The sequence below is a fragment of the Cucurbita pepo genome, chromosome LG17 (genome assembly GCF_002806865.2).
Source record: "Cucurbita pepo subsp. pepo cultivar mu-cu-16 chromosome LG17, ASM280686v2, whole genome shotgun sequence".
Taxonomy (NCBI): domain Eukaryota; kingdom Viridiplantae; phylum Streptophyta; class Magnoliopsida; order Cucurbitales; family Cucurbitaceae; genus Cucurbita; species Cucurbita pepo.
The window spans coordinates 4,976,515-4,993,137 of record NC_036654.1 but is presented as its reverse complement, the minus strand read 5'-3'; the positions used below and the strand labels follow the sequence as shown (position 1 = coordinate 4,993,137).

General features: G+C 33.2%; 3 protein-coding genes across 3 annotated transcripts; 2 read left to right on the top strand and 1 right to left on the bottom strand.

The window, feature by feature from the left end:
• The first annotated feature begins 651 nt into the window (after nt 1-651).
• LOC111778784 (palmitoyl-acyl carrier protein thioesterase, chloroplastic-like) lies at nt 652-2,250 on the top strand. Its single transcript, XM_023658759.1, has 7 exons — nt 652-823; nt 898-1,076; nt 1,154-1,302; nt 1,383-1,496; nt 1,567-1,738; nt 1,827-1,895; nt 2,017-2,250. The coding sequence occupies exons 1-7, from the start codon at nt 652-654 to the stop codon at nt 2,248-2,250; spliced, it is 1,089 nt and encodes a 362-aa protein (XP_023514527.1).
• A 3,284-nt stretch (nt 2,251-5,534) lies between these two features.
• LOC111778783 (auxin-induced protein AUX22-like) lies at nt 5,535-7,430 on the top strand. Its single transcript, XM_023658758.1, has 3 exons — nt 5,535-6,132; nt 6,247-6,340; nt 7,243-7,430. Exons 1-3 carry the CDS (start codon nt 5,535-5,537, stop codon nt 7,325-7,327), a joined length of 777 nt encoding a protein of 258 aa, XP_023514526.1. The 3' UTR covers nt 7,328-7,430.
• Nucleotides 7,431-8,278: 848 nt separating this feature from the next.
• On the bottom strand, nt 8,279-12,701 carry LOC111778141 (D-glycerate 3-kinase, chloroplastic-like). The gene is made up of 12 exons (XM_023657807.1): nt 12,296-12,701; nt 10,714-11,099; nt 10,273-10,352; nt 9,720-9,771; nt 9,598-9,639; nt 9,448-9,526; nt 9,333-9,364; nt 9,184-9,252; nt 9,035-9,109; nt 8,850-8,966; nt 8,714-8,764; nt 8,279-8,631 (listed from the first exon to the last, which is right to left on the bottom strand). The coding sequence occupies exons 1-12, from the start codon at nt 12,495-12,497 to the stop codon at nt 8,488-8,490; spliced, it is 1,329 nt and encodes a 442-aa protein (XP_023513575.1). The 5' UTR covers nt 12,498-12,701; the 3' UTR covers nt 8,279-8,487.
• Nucleotides 12,702-16,623: the final 3,922 nt, after the last annotated feature.

Genomic DNA, 16,623 nt, shown 5'->3' with positions numbered 1-16,623 from the left:
GTTTGAAAATAAATAAATGGGTGTTATACAAACTAACATTTACTTTTGATAAATAAAGTTTTTGAATAAATGTTCCGAATAACTTAACTTGACATATTTTATTGACTGTACTAAGAAATTTGCATTAAGTGGATCATTAATTTCTCTATAATAGAACGTCCTAGAGGTGAAACCGCGAGGAGATCGAAAAGGTGTTGATATTGACCATGGATAAGGTTTCATCAATGAGATTGGTATTGCCTTTTGAACATAGGTTGGCATTGTTGTTTTATATAAATAGTATATAATATATATATATATGTGTCAATTCAAACTTTTTTTCGACTTAGATCACCACGAAACCTATCAAGAAACAATGAAAACCGTTAGTAATAATTTTGAACTTTAAAAACGTTTCTTAAAAATTAAAAAGTTTCATTAATAGTTAAGTACTGCGTTTCAATTTTTTTTAAAAGTAACATTAGAAGAGTCTTCCAACGTCAGTTTAAAATTAATGAAAAACAACATTAATGAAACAGCTTTAAAGTAAAAACATATATTAAAAAAGAAAACTGAAAAATTAAATCTTACAAAAAAAAAAAAAAAAAAAAAAAAAAAAAAAAAAAAAAAAAAAAAAAAAAAANCATCAAATCTTATGGTAAGTTTGATATCATGGCACTCATATGTTCATCAAATGGCTCCCATTTTGGTATGGAATTAGTATCAATTTCAATGAGGGAACCAACATTTGGACATGCCACCACACCCAGTTTGCACCTCAAAGCCCGACCCAAAACTGCCTCTCTTACCCTCAAATCTTCTCACATTTCTCAACCCATTGCAGGTAAGTTGATGATGATAGTAAAGGTCTTGCCTTTTCCAACCCTTCTTTTGTGGGTGACTCTCCTTTTTTGGTAGGTGGGTTCAAGAGTATCGATGATTACGTCTCGAGAAAACCCGAGATAACTCGTGAGAATTTAATGGTGGAAGAGTTTTTGAACGATGGTTTGGTTTACCAATGTCATTTCTTGGTGAGATCATACGAATCGGGACCTGATAATAAGATGACAATGTTTTTCGTCATCAACCAGTTACAGGTTCTAAGTTTGTTTGTTTAAACAAACATATCTATACATGAAATGTGAATCTCTTTTGATACATGGGTTTTGATTAGGAGTCGAAACTAAATCACTTCATAAGCTGTGGATTGGTCGAAAGGGGATTGGGCAAGACGGGATTTGGCACAACACATGAAATGACGAAAAGGGACCTCATATGGGTCGTGCATAAATTGCAAGTGGTGGTCGACCAATTTCCTTCTTGGTAAATATAACATATTTTTTTACATTTCCGTGTCTGCTAATATGTTCGAGTAACATGGTTTTAAAACACGAATTTTGAAGGAACGACGTCGTTGAACTTCGTACGTGGATATGTAAACATGGGAAGAATAGCTATCGTCGAAACTGGATCGCTCGTGACAAGAAAAGTGGAAAAGTTTTGATCCGTGCAATCTGGTTTGTTCTTGATCTCAATTCGAACACGATTGAAACATCAATATGTTTTGATATTTAGTTTGAATTGCAGTTTCTATGTTTTGATGAACAAAAGAACAAGAAAATTATCCAAATTTTGTGAAGAATTAAAGGAGGAAATGAATCCATTCTTCTTAGACAGCCATCCAATCCTTGAGGAAGATAACATCGTCTCCCAAAAACTACATTTACATCAACACGATTGCACCCATGCATCTTTAGTTGTAAGTTTTAATTTTAATAACTCCTTTTTTTTTTTTTTTCTTTTCTAATTTAATTTAATTTTACTCGTGACTCTTCAAATATTGGTAGACGAGACTGAGCGATCTTGATATGAATCAGCACATTAACAATGCCAGTTATATCAACTTCGTACTCGAGGTATGTTTTTTTCTTCTTTTTTATTTACCTACCTTTTTGGTCGTTATAAATTATTTCTTTTATTTATTTAAATGATATAATAAAATTAGAATGAGAAAAAATGTCAATATTTTGGTTTTAGGGTACTCCTCGATCCGTGTTGGAGAATTACCAGCTCTCGGGTATAACAATCAAGTACTTAAAAGAATGTAGTGTGGATCAGCAATTGCAGTCGCTTTCTGTGCCCTTAGAAAACGACGTTGTGAATGGTACTCCTTTCATCAAAGATAAAGACATCAAACTCCACCACTCAATTCTCTCCGATGGGATTGAACTTGTTCGAGCAAAAACAGTTTGGACACCAAAATTCAATTAATTAACGTATTATTTTTATTTTTTGAGTACTTGTAATAATTTATTTAGGGCTTTTTAAAATTATTATGTTTTATAAGTTAAAAATGTTTTTATTTGCATTTTTACAATAAAAACCTAACAATTTAGTTTTAAAAAATTATTTTTTTATTTTAATGGTAGAGCATGTCCAATATTATTTTTATTTATTTATTTATTAATTATTATTATTTGAGGAAAACATGACTGAAAACATCCGTCTCCATCCGTTGGACTATTTGGGCCATGGTTTGGGCCATGGCCCGAATTTTAGGAGATTACAAATCGGCCCGAAAACAAAGCCTGGCCCATAGTTTCCAACCGCATGGAAACACATGGCCCATTCGCTTACCAAACAAGGGAGGAATATGTGGCCCTTTCCTTGTTACAACTTAATGCCACTATTTCCATATTTGCCCTCTTTTCTAAATTTTATTACCCAATTTGCCCTTCTCGATCCAACGTGCAGTGGAGGCATCATAATCTCTATCAAAAGATTAGAGATTCAAATTTCTACTCGGATGATTAACTTATTTTTTAAAATTAATTTTTTTAAATAAAAAATGGAAATTAAATGCAAGGAGGGGGAGGAGGTGACACGTGTTTGTATTAGAGGTAATAGCATATAGTATATAAAGAGGCATATGTGACAGTTGCATGTGTTGTGTTTTTTTGGCCTTTTAGCCAATTCTATGAATTCAACCATCATCTTATTTTTCAAAATAAATGTGATGTTACAAATATTTAATTTCAACTACCATTTATTTTTATTTTTATTATTTATTTAACTTTTTTCACGTGTTTAATTCTTGAAACGAAGATATTAATAATTTGTTGGGCACGATACGGTATTTTTTAAATTTCTCTACATCAAAATCTAAACGTTCCATGTTTCATGTTTCGTACCTTAAACAATTAATTTTAATTTTTTTAAACTCTGGATCGCTCCACTATGAACTTAAAGTTGTACTTTTATAAGTATAGGACGAATTGTGTCCATGTATATAACCGTTACGTACAACGGATTGTTTATAATTACAATTAGGTCAAAGGCAAATGACAGAGATGTTTCATTGTTTTGTTTATGATCTATCATAAATTAAGTCCGTTTGTTCTTGAGGAGCCTCTTAGTTCTATCAAATATGTGTTAATTTTGACTATATGTTGGTGTTCATCCCTACAAATAACATGCTTTATTGACTTTTTGTAAATTACATTTCAATATATAATAAAGTTTTAAACTTTATAATAAAATTAAAAAATTTAAAATATTAGGATAAAAGGAAGCAATAATATATGAATTATGAATAAATTTATATATAATTAATTAATCAACATATTATATGTTCGATCAAATGGTAATAAACCTTCGTTCCATTTATTTTTTTTATTTATCATATATTATTATTATTATTTTGGTAGATTTTAACATTTTTCTATCAATTATTTAATATATGATATTTTTAAGGTTTTTTTTTTGTTTGTTAATTTGATTGGAGACATAATTAGTGTCAGAAATTAAAACATTGGGATTCATTATTATTTTCGCACACCCAAATCTCTTGAAACGATTCTCTTTTTTTCTATGATGATTAATCCAAAATATAATCAAATATTTTACTTTTTTTTGTTGTCACACAAAAATATTTTGGATAACGTAATCTTAGCTCTCGATCTCGTTTTTTCTCGTTTTTTTTCCTTAAGAATTCTTGTCTTCGTTTCGAGTAGGTCCTCACGAGTAAATCGACAGACATCTTTACGTTGTAAATTTGAAAATTGGTCCCTTTCGTTTATAACGATCGAATCGAACAATGATCCCTTCAATTTTTTTCTCCGAAATTATAAAATTTTATTTACAATTTAATTATTAAAAGTTAAGGAAAAAAAAGAAAAAAAAAAGCAAGATTAGATGATTTTGTTTGAAATTATGTGCCCTTTTGTAAATGAAATGAGTACCTTCTTTTTCTCATGACAAAACCCTATTTTATATGCTAATTATCAATTATGGAGGATTTTTTAAATTATATATAAAAAATTGTTAAATATTATGAAATATCATTGATTTAGAATAATTAATTTTAAGGTAAGAATTAAGGATAAATATAAATTGCATAGTAACAAATCCAATTTTAGTTTTCTTTTTTTAATTTTATGATTAATAAATAATAAAAATATTAATAGAAACTATTTATTGACTAAAATTAAAATTCATGATAATTAAAATACAAAACTCAATAATATGTATTTTTTAAGGTCGGATATTCCTATGTTTCAATCTGAGCTGAACACATTTTACAAAAAAAAAAAAAAAAATGTAATTTCATTTAACATGTGACATGATTGTACCCATTAAGCTATGTATATTATAATGTCTTTGGTACATATTAAATTAGTTGTCACTTTTAATAAATAATAATAATAATAATAAATCATATTGAAGAATGTCATTATGTGTGCTTAAAATGATGAGCTATCATATGTATTACACGTACTAACAAATTCATCAAGGTTATTATCTGTCGGGAAGTGATCTGTCTGTTCTATGTTGTAATGGGTGTATAAATCTTGGTAGGGATGATACGAAAGATAGCAGTTGCCTTCTTCTCGAGTTCAAGTTTTCTGTTGTAATTTGAACAATCAATTGACTTAAATTTTATATTCAAGTTTGAAGCTTTTACGATGGCCACCTGTGATGTTCCACATTCGTTAGGGAGGGGAACAAAACACCATTTATAAGGGTGTGAAAACTTTTCCCTAGTAGACGCGTTTTAAAGCCTTGAGGGGGAAGCCCGAAAGGGAAAATCCAAAGATGACAATATCTGCTAGTGGTGGGTCTAGGTCGTTACACCATGTTTAACACAAACGCTCAAAACTACAATCTTTCTGTTGGATCAGAATGAAAGAGCTAGAAGCTCATCATCTGCTTGTTATCATGGCGGAAATGAACTATGTGAAGAAAGAGGTTCGATAGAGCAGAGGTGGAGGTTGGGGTTATCTCGAATTTCCATCGACGTTTTTTCTTACCCTCCTCAACGAGGTATTGAAAAAAATGTCTAATAGCTCGCATATTTTAGTGCCGAGATTTGTTGGGTCATAGTCTAGAAGTTTAGGTTCCAGAGGCGGGTGGGCAAACCCATCATATTTAATGAACCCAGTCCACAAAAGAAGTAGTCAATTGTGGACGTCTCAGATGAGCTGACTAAATGACTCGATTCTCTCGGAACCGTAGCTAAGCTAATAAAAATAAATATATATTTAGAATAAATTTGAATGAAAAGAAAAAGTAATAAAACCCTAATAAGTTGTTGTTTGTTGCCTGTCCTTAAAAGTGTGTTAGGGGACACCAAGACCCCACATTGGCTACTCATCTCAGAGACCACAAAGCCCTTAGTTGACCTGTCATGGTTCCCCACTCCCTCCTCCATTTCCCCCATCTCTTTCCTTCTTCTATATATCCCACTTTCTTTTTCCCCATCCCTAACAACCCATCTTTCATCCATGGAAAAACAACCCCTTGGACTCGAGATCACCGAGCTTCGTCTCGGTCTCCCTGGCAATGGCGAAAAAAACGAGAAGAAACGAGCCTACGTTGCCATTGCAGGCGAAGATGAACCGACTAGAGACGAGGTCGAGCGAAAGAATAACATGAGTAAGGGACAAGTTGTAGGGTGGCCACCAGTGTGTTCGTATCGAAGAAAGAATAGTTTTGAAGAGAAAGAGTCATTGCATGAGAATAAGAACTCAAAAATATACGTGAAGATTAGTATGGATGGAGCTCCATTTCTTCGTAAACTTGACTTGGGTTCTCATAATGGATATTCGGATCTCGCTCTCGCTCTTGAAAAGCTCTTTGCTTGCTTTGGAACCGGTAAATTTAGTGCTCTTTCTCGTATTTGTTTTATTTTCTCTCTTGTTTTTACGGTTTCTATAGTAATATATATAAATATCGTGATAATGTAGTGGTATGTTTGTAAAATGACAGGAAAGACATCGAAACATGGAAAAGGATCTGATTACGTTCCGATTTATGAAGACAAAGACGGAGATTGGATGTTTGTGGGAGACGTCCCCTGGGAGTAAGTCTAATTTTTTTAGTACAACAAATATACATTATTGAAATTTGGACTTCAAATCTTTAGATCTACAATTAGATTTACGTCCCTCATTTTTCTTTTTACCTAACTCAAAATTTCACTAACAATTTAAATTCATATTATTTCATTTGTTAAGGGTTGATCGGGTTGGTGGCCCAAGCAACCCGAATAGACTTTATAACCCTAAACCCGACTCAATCCTCTGTTTTTTAGTTGAGTTGTTCTTTTTTTTCCTACAATATTTGTTATATTAACAACGAAAATCACGTAAAATTTAAAATAAAAAATTCATATATTATAACGTATCATTGGTATCAGTTACAGATGTTAAATATTCTTATTTTTCGTTTTTTAAAAGTACGGTATGGTTGGGTTAGGTTGTAATCTTATTTTCGAGTTAGTCGGGTTGAACCAACAAAAAAAATGTCAACCCACAGACGTGCTCGAATTTTTCACTTTTTCAAAAATTCAACTCAGTTCAAAAATCTAATATAGATATATACGAAGGTTTTTGTTGCCCTATATATATATATATATTTATTTGGTATTACCGTTATTAACTGTGCTTAAAATTGAAGCCTCCAGTCAAAGTCAAAGTCAATTTGATATGATTGACACAAATTGCGATTAAGTTTTAATTAGACATTTAATTAGGAAGAAAGTGACAGAGAGGGCAAAATGGTCTTTTGATATACCCTGCCCATTCATTAACTAACACGACATGATGCCGACAGGAAGCAGACCTTAATAATAGTGTCAGCCAGATTACAAAGTTGTCCCTGAATTCAATTCCCCTTGCCCCCTCCCCGACATATCCCATGCCTATAATTTAAAATCAAAATAATAATCGAATTTTAGATTTAATTATGATCATATTTTTTCAGGATGTTTGCCAAATCGTGCAAGAGACTCCGGATCATGAAGAGATCGGAGGTCAAAGGGTTCGGCCTGCAATTTAAGGATCTATGAGCTTAAGAAATATATTTTCCTTCATTTTTATGACTTTATTTAGTTTCAAAATAGACATAACCGTAATTCTCATCATTAATGTTAATTGTTCAGTTTTATGTTACAACGTCTAGATAGCTTTATATGAAGTTTGTTTGGGTGTTTTTTGTTTTAATTCTTCACTTAGATACTATAGTTTGTTTAGTTATATTAAGGAAATGGTTTATTTTGTTTTTTTCTATTTTATTGTTTCAATGTTTTTTTTTTTTTTTAAATAGTGTAGAAAAAAATTTAATCAAATTTAAGGGTTACTTTAAACTTTTTATTTATAATAAGTCTTAAACTTTGGTTAAAAAAAAAACAATAATTTTGCCTTCAAAATAATTATTCAATTTGTATTGTGGATATTATTATTTTAGTGTTCTTACGAACAATCATAAGAGACAAAACTGTGATAAATTTGGCAAACAGGCATACTTCGACAAATTTGGCAAACAAGCATACTTCCACCTAAACCTTTACCGATAGCATATCCAATCCTGAACTTTTTCTTTTCCCTGATGTCACGAGGTAAAGCATATTTTTTCTCATTCACCTAATTATTCTCGAACTGTAAACAAGGTCATTAGATAAACATGATATTAATCAAACGTAATTAGTTTACATGTGCAACAATTAACCGTATAAAATTGTCATATTCTCTCGACAAAGATCAAAAAGTCTTCTCCATCCTCGTCCACGAGGTGAGAACAAGGATGGAAAAATCTTCTTTGTCCTCATCTCATCTTATTTCTACATTTAATCGTAGTAAAATTTTCCATTAATTTTTGCAGGAATTCTAAAAGGGGATCGAGTTTCCCGGAGTAAGCTCTTTTTTTTTTTCATTAAATATATAAAAAGTGAGGTGGGAAAATCATATTTTTCCCCAAAAAAAAGGAAGTAAAAGCTGCATCATAGCACCTCAGGTAGGACTTGAAAAAACTTTAGTGAAATCCACATTTGATTATATTATATTATATTATATTATATTACATTACATACAGCATAAACAGATAGACACAGAAATGAATGAATAAGAGAGGTCCCAGGGCGCACAAAGGGTGTAAAAAGGTGGTGGTTAAAGACCATAACAGAACAGAACATGTGGGGAAGCTCACAAAAGCAGTGGTAGCAGCTTTAAGCTAATATCCAAGAATTGGGTTCCTTTGTTCATCAATTTCAACCACAAGCAAGCGCTTTGGATCTGACCCACTTGGTCCTTCTTCGTACAATGTGGGAAGATAAGCTTTATAAGCCGGCAGATAACGTGACACAAAGTCCCTAACCTGCAAACACCACCACCACCACAACTCATCTTTACCATCCCCAACTTTCAAACTCTTTCACTTTGTTTCGTTTTCGGCTTACCTCTTCGTCGCTCATCCCGGGTTTTCCTGCCTCTCTCATTGCAATCTCTGCCTGTAAATTCATAACAACATGCAGTTCTTAAGGCTTCTGAAACCCAGGTGGTGATTCTTGTATGCTAATGTGTATAAAGCCTTACTTGTAGACGCCAATAGTAAACGCAACTCGGGTCGTTTATCTTGATCACGATCCATGCCCCTATGTACTTATCCCAAGCGTCGTAGTACGCTTTCATATTGTTGTTCACTATCTCCAGCTATAAAATTCAAATTTCAGATTTGGTTTACCTTGATACAATGTTGGAAGAGTTGAAAAAGCTATAACCTGTGGATCAACTGCTGTAACAGCTTCGGTCGGGAGCGGTTTGAAGCCGAGCATCCAACCTTCAAACAGGACGACCTAAAGGTAACGAAACGAAAGGTTTATGTAGTAGGTAGGTGCCATAAGTTTTATGTTGAGTTAAAATTTCTTACTGTCAGTGGTCCTTCAACCTCTGGCCAAGTAGAAGGATCAGCTCTGTCACCTCTTCCACTATATGCAGACTGAATAAAACACAGGAAATGGGGAGTTTGAGAATCACAAATGACTGGAATTAGATATGAGCATGGTTTTTTGAACTTACTTTATCATATCTGGGGACCTTCATCTTTAAATCTTCATATTAAAAGAGAATTCGATGAGTAAAAAACTCGAAACCAGGGACAACAGCAAAAGAAGTGAAGGAGAAACAAACTGACCTTCCTTGGTCAACTTGGAGAGAGCTGTGAGTGTTTCGACCGACAGTTCGAGATCGTGACTTCCAGCGTTTCCTCGATACTGAAAATGGAAAGAACATAATTAACAGAAGATATGGAGGACTAAGAGAAGGACAGACCATAAATAGTTACCTCCAGAAGAGCATTCCCGGGGTTGCTTTCCCTCAGTTGTGCCTACCATGTAACACTTAAATGACTTATAGTACTGCAAATAGAAAGAAAACGCTAAAAAACGCCATTGATAGCTAACCAACCTGCCCCTCGGCTGTCAAATAGAAGTCGTCGATGGATACCATAGCAGACTTCCTGAGATAGAGCTTTAGTCAGAAATTATATGGTTTTTATGTAACAGTTCAAGTCCACCACTAGTAAATATTGTCCGTTTTGGCGCGTTACATATCGCCGTCAGCCTCATGGTTTTAAAACGCGTCTGCTAGGGAGAGGTTTCCACACCCTTATAAGGAATGTTTCGTTCCCCTCTCTAACCGATGTGGAATCTTACAATCCACCCCTTTGGGGACACAGCGTCCTCGCTAGCACACCGCCCAGTGACTGGCTCTAATACCATTTGTAACAGCTCAAGTCCACTGCTAGCAAATATTGTCCGTTTTGGCCCGTTACGTATCGCCATCAGCCTTACGGTTTTAAACGTCTGCTAGGGAGAGGTTTTCACACCCTTATAAGAAATGCTTCGTTTCGCTCTCCAACTGACATAGGATCTCACATTTTCCTTTCTCTATACTCTTATCACTGCTTCAGCAGATAGTCAGCTCGCATTATGGTATATCTACTAGCATCACAGCCTACCTGCCTGTTACTTCGAAGAGATAATTGAGAGCATACACAAGTGTCGTCTTTCCACAACCTTGTGGAGCACTAAATCCTATCTGCACAACAAAGTGATTTGAAGATAAATAACCAGGGGAATAACAATTTTTTAGCTCTAATAGTAACAGGGTAACCGCCCAAGTCCATCGCTAGCAGATATTGTCTGCTTTGGCCTGTTACGTATCGCCATCAACCTCACGGTTTTTAAAATGCGTCTGCTAGGGAGAGGTTTCGACACCCTTATAAGAAATGCTCCGTTACCCTCTCTAACCAATGTGGGATCTCACAATCCACCCCCGTTGGGACCCAACGTCCCCACTGGCACACCGGCTAAGCCTTGTGCAAAATATCTCAATTCCTTGATGGTATGTGCACGTTTGAAACGAAAAGAAAAAAGCTACGGGAAGTCCAAAAGCTTACCACTAAGGGAGGAATTTCTTCTCCTTCTTTAAACGAGGAATGGTGTTGAGATATTTGATCTTCACACCAAAAAAACACAGGTATATAGTAATGATAAAATCTTGCTTTCTGAGGAATTGTGAGCTCCATTTCATTAACCTTGAACAATCGACATAGATAAGAGCCATAAGCTAGCCATTTATCTATGGCGTCTGCCACATTTGTGGGGGTCAGGCCCAACTTTTCTATCAATGGACCTGAGCAAATGAATTCAAAAAGATCCTCCAAAATGGAAACTTGTGCTGGCTTTGTGGGCAATGCATGACAAACGGAGCCTTGATAACGCTCGACCGAGGCAGCAACACCGTGACACGAGGAGTTATCTTGAATCCATGAACATCCATTGCCTAGAATAAAATTCCAAAGGAGACAAAGGAAGAGATCAATGATTAAAGCAGTTTCCCTCTACACATTAAGAAGACATTTGCATACTAAACAAGTTATAGTAGAACAGTATTGACCATAAAACAATTGAACTGTAGCTTTCTGAAACTACATATAGAAGCTTAACTACAAATATGGTAAAGTTCATTCAGAAAATATAAGAATTTTGAAGCTATCTCTGATTTCACTGCAAAGTAGTAACTAGATAGGATGTTTTTACTTATCAGAAATCCTATATGAAAATGTCCCCTGAAAAGAGCAAAGTGATGTTTCAAGAACGAATAGAATGTTCTATGCGTCGAGGGAAATGGTCGTGTTTCTTTGATGAAGGTAGAAAAGAGGTCAGGAAACCGTGAGAATGTTTGAATTGATAACTTCACTCAAATCTCTCCCCATGTATTGAATTAGACTAGCCCACTTGTTTAATTGGCAACATAAGGATCTATACAATCCGCGCATTTACGTCATGCTCTGATGAACCCAACCATTTTGATATCCTTTTAAGTAAAAGTGATAAAGGGCTCTAACAGCTCAAATCCACCGCTATCCACCGCTATCAGATATTGTTCGTTTTGGCTCGCTACATATCGCCATCAGCCTTATGGTTTTGAAGTGCGTCTACTAAGGAGAGGTTTCCGCACCCTTATAAGGAATGCTTCGTTTCCCTCTCCAACCGATGTAGGACCTCACATAACCCAAAAATTTCCGAACACCAAGAATGAACAGAATCCATTTCAAGAAACAACAAAAGATATTGCAAAAAGTAAGACAAATGAAGAACACTTTTCAATTTCTCATCATGAAACCAAATTTAAATAACTGAAGAACACTTTTCAATTTCCCTCCATGATAGCTCTGACATCAAGAAAGGCCACAATCTATTCCCCACAATTTTCCAAGTAGCCAAACAGAGAATATCGCATAATCAAAAGCACAAAACCTCAAAACACTACCAAAATTCCATTGAATAAAGGAGACAAAAAGGCAAATGAAATCGACGAACATTGCATAACCTTCCCAACACTCGACAACCAATAACCCCACACAATCATCAAAAACCATTCCAATAGCCAAACAGAGAAAATCGCAGAACTCAACAGATAAAACCTGATGAACACAGATACTGTTCCATCAAAACAATCTGGAAAGACGAAAATACCTGATTTCGCGAAATGAGTCGGCGAATAACAGAGTCTGGAAATGGATTGGTTGGGTTTAGCCATGGAAAATGAAGAAGAAGAAGAAACAGAGACATGGTGGGAATGAAGGAAAGCACCGAATTTATAAAAACCGACGCCATTAGTGTTGGTACAGAAAAGAGAGGGAAAAGTTGAAGTCGGAGATAGCGGCTGAGCTGCCATACTTATCTACAGCCTCACTGTGAGCGCTTGTTTGACAATTAACATTTCCAAGCCATCTTGGTTTTGGTTTCTGGCCGACTTTTACGAGCCATAGTGGGAGGGTGGGGAAGAGAGAGAAACGATGGAAGAGAGACACACACACTTGGAGCTGTGCGGATATGAATTGAGCATTTGAGATGACAATTCTCTTTCGTTCTCCTCTACAAATCTATATGAATTGTATATATATATATATATATATATATATATATGTATATGTATTTATATAATTGAGTTAGAAGTTTTATATTCCCGACTAAAAGTCAAATTCTTACGGGGGGAATACGAGTTAGGTTAGCAATTTTTTATAGGCTGATTCGAAATTTTGAGTTCGAGACATGAGTAACTGGACTAGAATTATCGTCTGTAATAGTTCATAGTCACTGCTAACATATATTGGCGATTTTAGCCTGTTATGTGTAGTCGTCAGCTTTGCGATTTCAAAATGTATCTATTACAGATAAATTTCTACACTTTTATAACAAATGTTTTGTTCCCCTCAATTTTACAGTTGGACTGTGTTGTCTATTTTTTTTAATTATTTAAAAAAAATCTATTTATCAGATAATACATATTATATTAATAACAAATATTCACAAGTCACAATAAATCACTAATATCAATGATTTTAGAAGTGGGGTTGGATTATAATCCTTTCTGGTCGATCGGGTTGACCCAATTATAATAATGTTAATTGAACCGACTTAAATTTTTTTATTTTTCAGAAAATCAAAATAACCCAAACAAAAATCTAATTCAATTCCGTCCAGATATATTAAAAATAAATATAAAATTTGGCAAATATTTGACAAAAAAAAAAAATAATAATAATAATAATTTTGAAGTGCCAATTTTATAACTTTAATCGTATTTATAGGAATAAATAATTTATTTTTTCAATTAAGTTGGATAAAATAGAAGGGGGTGGATAAGTGGCTTGAAATATATTTTATCATATGCTTGATAATGTGGAGATTTTCGAAATAGATAAGTGATGATTAATTTCCCTTGCCCTTATCTGACTTTATCAACTTGGCTAAAGTTCCAAAATTCAAATAGTACTAAGTTTGTAACTTCATTCATTTATATTTATATTTATATGTATATGTTGATTTAATTACATTACTTCAACCTTATCCTAAAATCGATATTTTGTCTTATTCCTAAGTTTTTTATCTACATAATCTATTTATAAAAATTTGATTCGATATTAAAGGTAAACGTCATTGACATTATTACACTTCATTTTATTTTTATTTATTTATTTTTCAGGTAAGTTTATTTCGAGATTTCTCACGAGATGCAAATAAAAAGAACTTGTTTCCATTTTTCTATGAAACTGTACGTGGGGCTAATGAATTTTAGCTTTTTGTTATGGAGTGAATCTAGTCGTACTAATATAGAACACGGCCAATGATAAGAAATGTAGGGTGGATGTTGTTTATTTGTTTGTGGTTTGTTTTATTTTTGTTGTTGAAAATTTGTAGAGATGTAAAAGGAAAGGAAGTTGAGTACATAATTTATTTTGGGTGATATGTGGACATGAGAGCCTTCCATATCCAATGCATTTATTTATGGTCCCTTTTTGGGACCTTTTAATTACTAAATATGCAATTCTTATAAATTTTATATATAAATATAAATATAAATAACGTCCGTTCCTCTTTATCTCAGCGTCTAAGAAATTTCTGGAAAGTCACCCAATATAGAATTGCATGTTCATCTTGTTGGTATAGGTAGATTAGTTATCTCTCTTAGACGAACACGACTCTCTACACTAGTATGATATTGTTCATGGCTTTACTTTGGGCTTCCACAAAATGCCTCATACCATTGTGGGGAGTCGTGTTCATCTAACATGATATTAGAGCATGCCCTAAATCATCTAACATGGTATCAGAGTCATGCCCTAAACGTAGTCGTGTCAATAAATTAGTAAATCTTCAAATGTCAAACAAACAACTCCAAAAGAAAATGAGTCAAGCCTCCTTAAAGGCATAGTAAAAAATGACTAAGACTCCAAACGAGTCAAGCTTGGATTAAGGGAAGACGTACTTTGTTCGAGGAGAGGTGTTGGATGATGAAAGTCCCACATCGGTTAATTTAGGGAATGATCATGAGTTTATAATCGAAGAGTACTCTCTTTATTGGTACAATGCATTTTGGAGAAGCTCAGAGCAAAACCATAAGAACTTATGCTCAAAGTGGACAATATCATACCATTGTAGAAAGTCGAGTTCGTCTAACAATCTTATCCTTAGTCTCACATTGTATTCGCATATGTTCTTTACCCTTCATTAACTCGGATGTCATCGGGTAAACTACCAATTGAAGTGATAGTATGAAGACCCTTAAACTACTCATGGAATAAAAATTTGAATTAAAAAGGAAATTCCAAATTGAATTGAAACTCTTTGAGAGAGTGACGTGTACGCAAGTTGTTGGGCTCCAAAATGGTTCCATCCTTTTTATTTTTTTTCTCTCGCACACGCCTGTCTCGCTGTCCCTTATCCATTTCCAATCGAACCGATTTCTGTAAAAATAAAAACATTAAGAACCGGTTCAGTTCGCCTTAGATTAGACCGGTTGCCGGAGGGAATCGTGCCCATCGGCGGCGGAACAGAGGTGGATACGGCTTTGTGAACAGAGTTGCAGACTATTTTCAAATCAACCTAATTGACATTTTTTTTTAATTTAAAGATTCAATTATAAATTTTTCTAATTCAAATAATACTTATTAAATAATGGACTTAATCCAACTATTAAAAATATTTAAATATTTAAATTTTTTATTTTAAATAAAAAGTAAAATATTAATACGTTCAACATTTATATATTTATTTTTAAACATGAAATTAAAATTTACCATTCAATTTTAATATAATATATATTTATGAGTACATAATTAAATAATTGAATTACCATTAATTATTTTAAATTATGGTTTACTTGAACTTCACTCATTTTAGAAAAAGAAAAGAAAAGAAAAGAAATATATATATATATATATATAAAAGCATATTATAAACCTTTTATTTTAAGTCATGTGGTTTACTTGAACTTAACCCATTTATCTCTATATATATATATATATATATATAATCATATTATAAATAATTTATTTTAAGTTAGGGTTTACTTAATCCACAATTTTTTTATTTATTTGAACTAAATTTAGTCGAAAATGTTACAATATAAAATTATTATAATGATAATTATGTTCTTATAGTACATTTAATCATTGTTGTAGTATGCACTACACACTACAGTTTTTTTTACTCACGCTAAAAAAAAAGGTAATTATTTTGGGGTAATGCTGTAAATTTTCTAGGAATAGATAATTTCACCATTTAACTTTACACATATATGAGATCTCTAAAAGAAAAAAAATTAAAGGTTAATGTTTTACATAATTTTCTTAATTAAGACCGATTAATGCAATAGTTGTTTGTTTGCCCCTACAGTGAATTGGAAAGGATTAATGTAATTTGCTTTGATTAATAATGAGTAATTATAATTAGTGAATTTAACCAGTAAATTCTCCCCAAATTGGTGGGGATAACATAAGAACCACACAAAAGAAAATAATAATAAATAAACACTTATCAGATAATGTTCCAGACAGTTAAAATAAAAAAGTAAATGGAAAACGTCCATGTGGCCAACCCTACGTAGGCTCGAAATTGCTAACGATTAAGAAGAAAAAAATATTACACCTGGCAGATTGTAATTGGGTAAATAAAAAAGTTACAAAAAGTTGAGAAGTGGAGGATTGTAGCCCTGTCTCACGTGACAAAATTTACCCTGAAGGTTGAGATTACAAAAGTAGCCTTAAGAAAACGAAAAGGAAAGGGTAATAAGGTAAATTAAAGGATTAAAAAAAATGGAGGGGTTGGGGACACGCGCGAGCTCAGCGTAAGGTCGTAATAAAAATTGAAGAGCTGACAGCTTTGAGTCCACGAAGTGTCCTTTTCACCTTTTTTGGTCAAAACAACAAACGCCATTAAAACACTATTATTCATTAAATATTAATATTAATAACTTTTTTTTTTTTTTTTTTTTTTTTTTTTTTTTTTTTTTTTTTTTT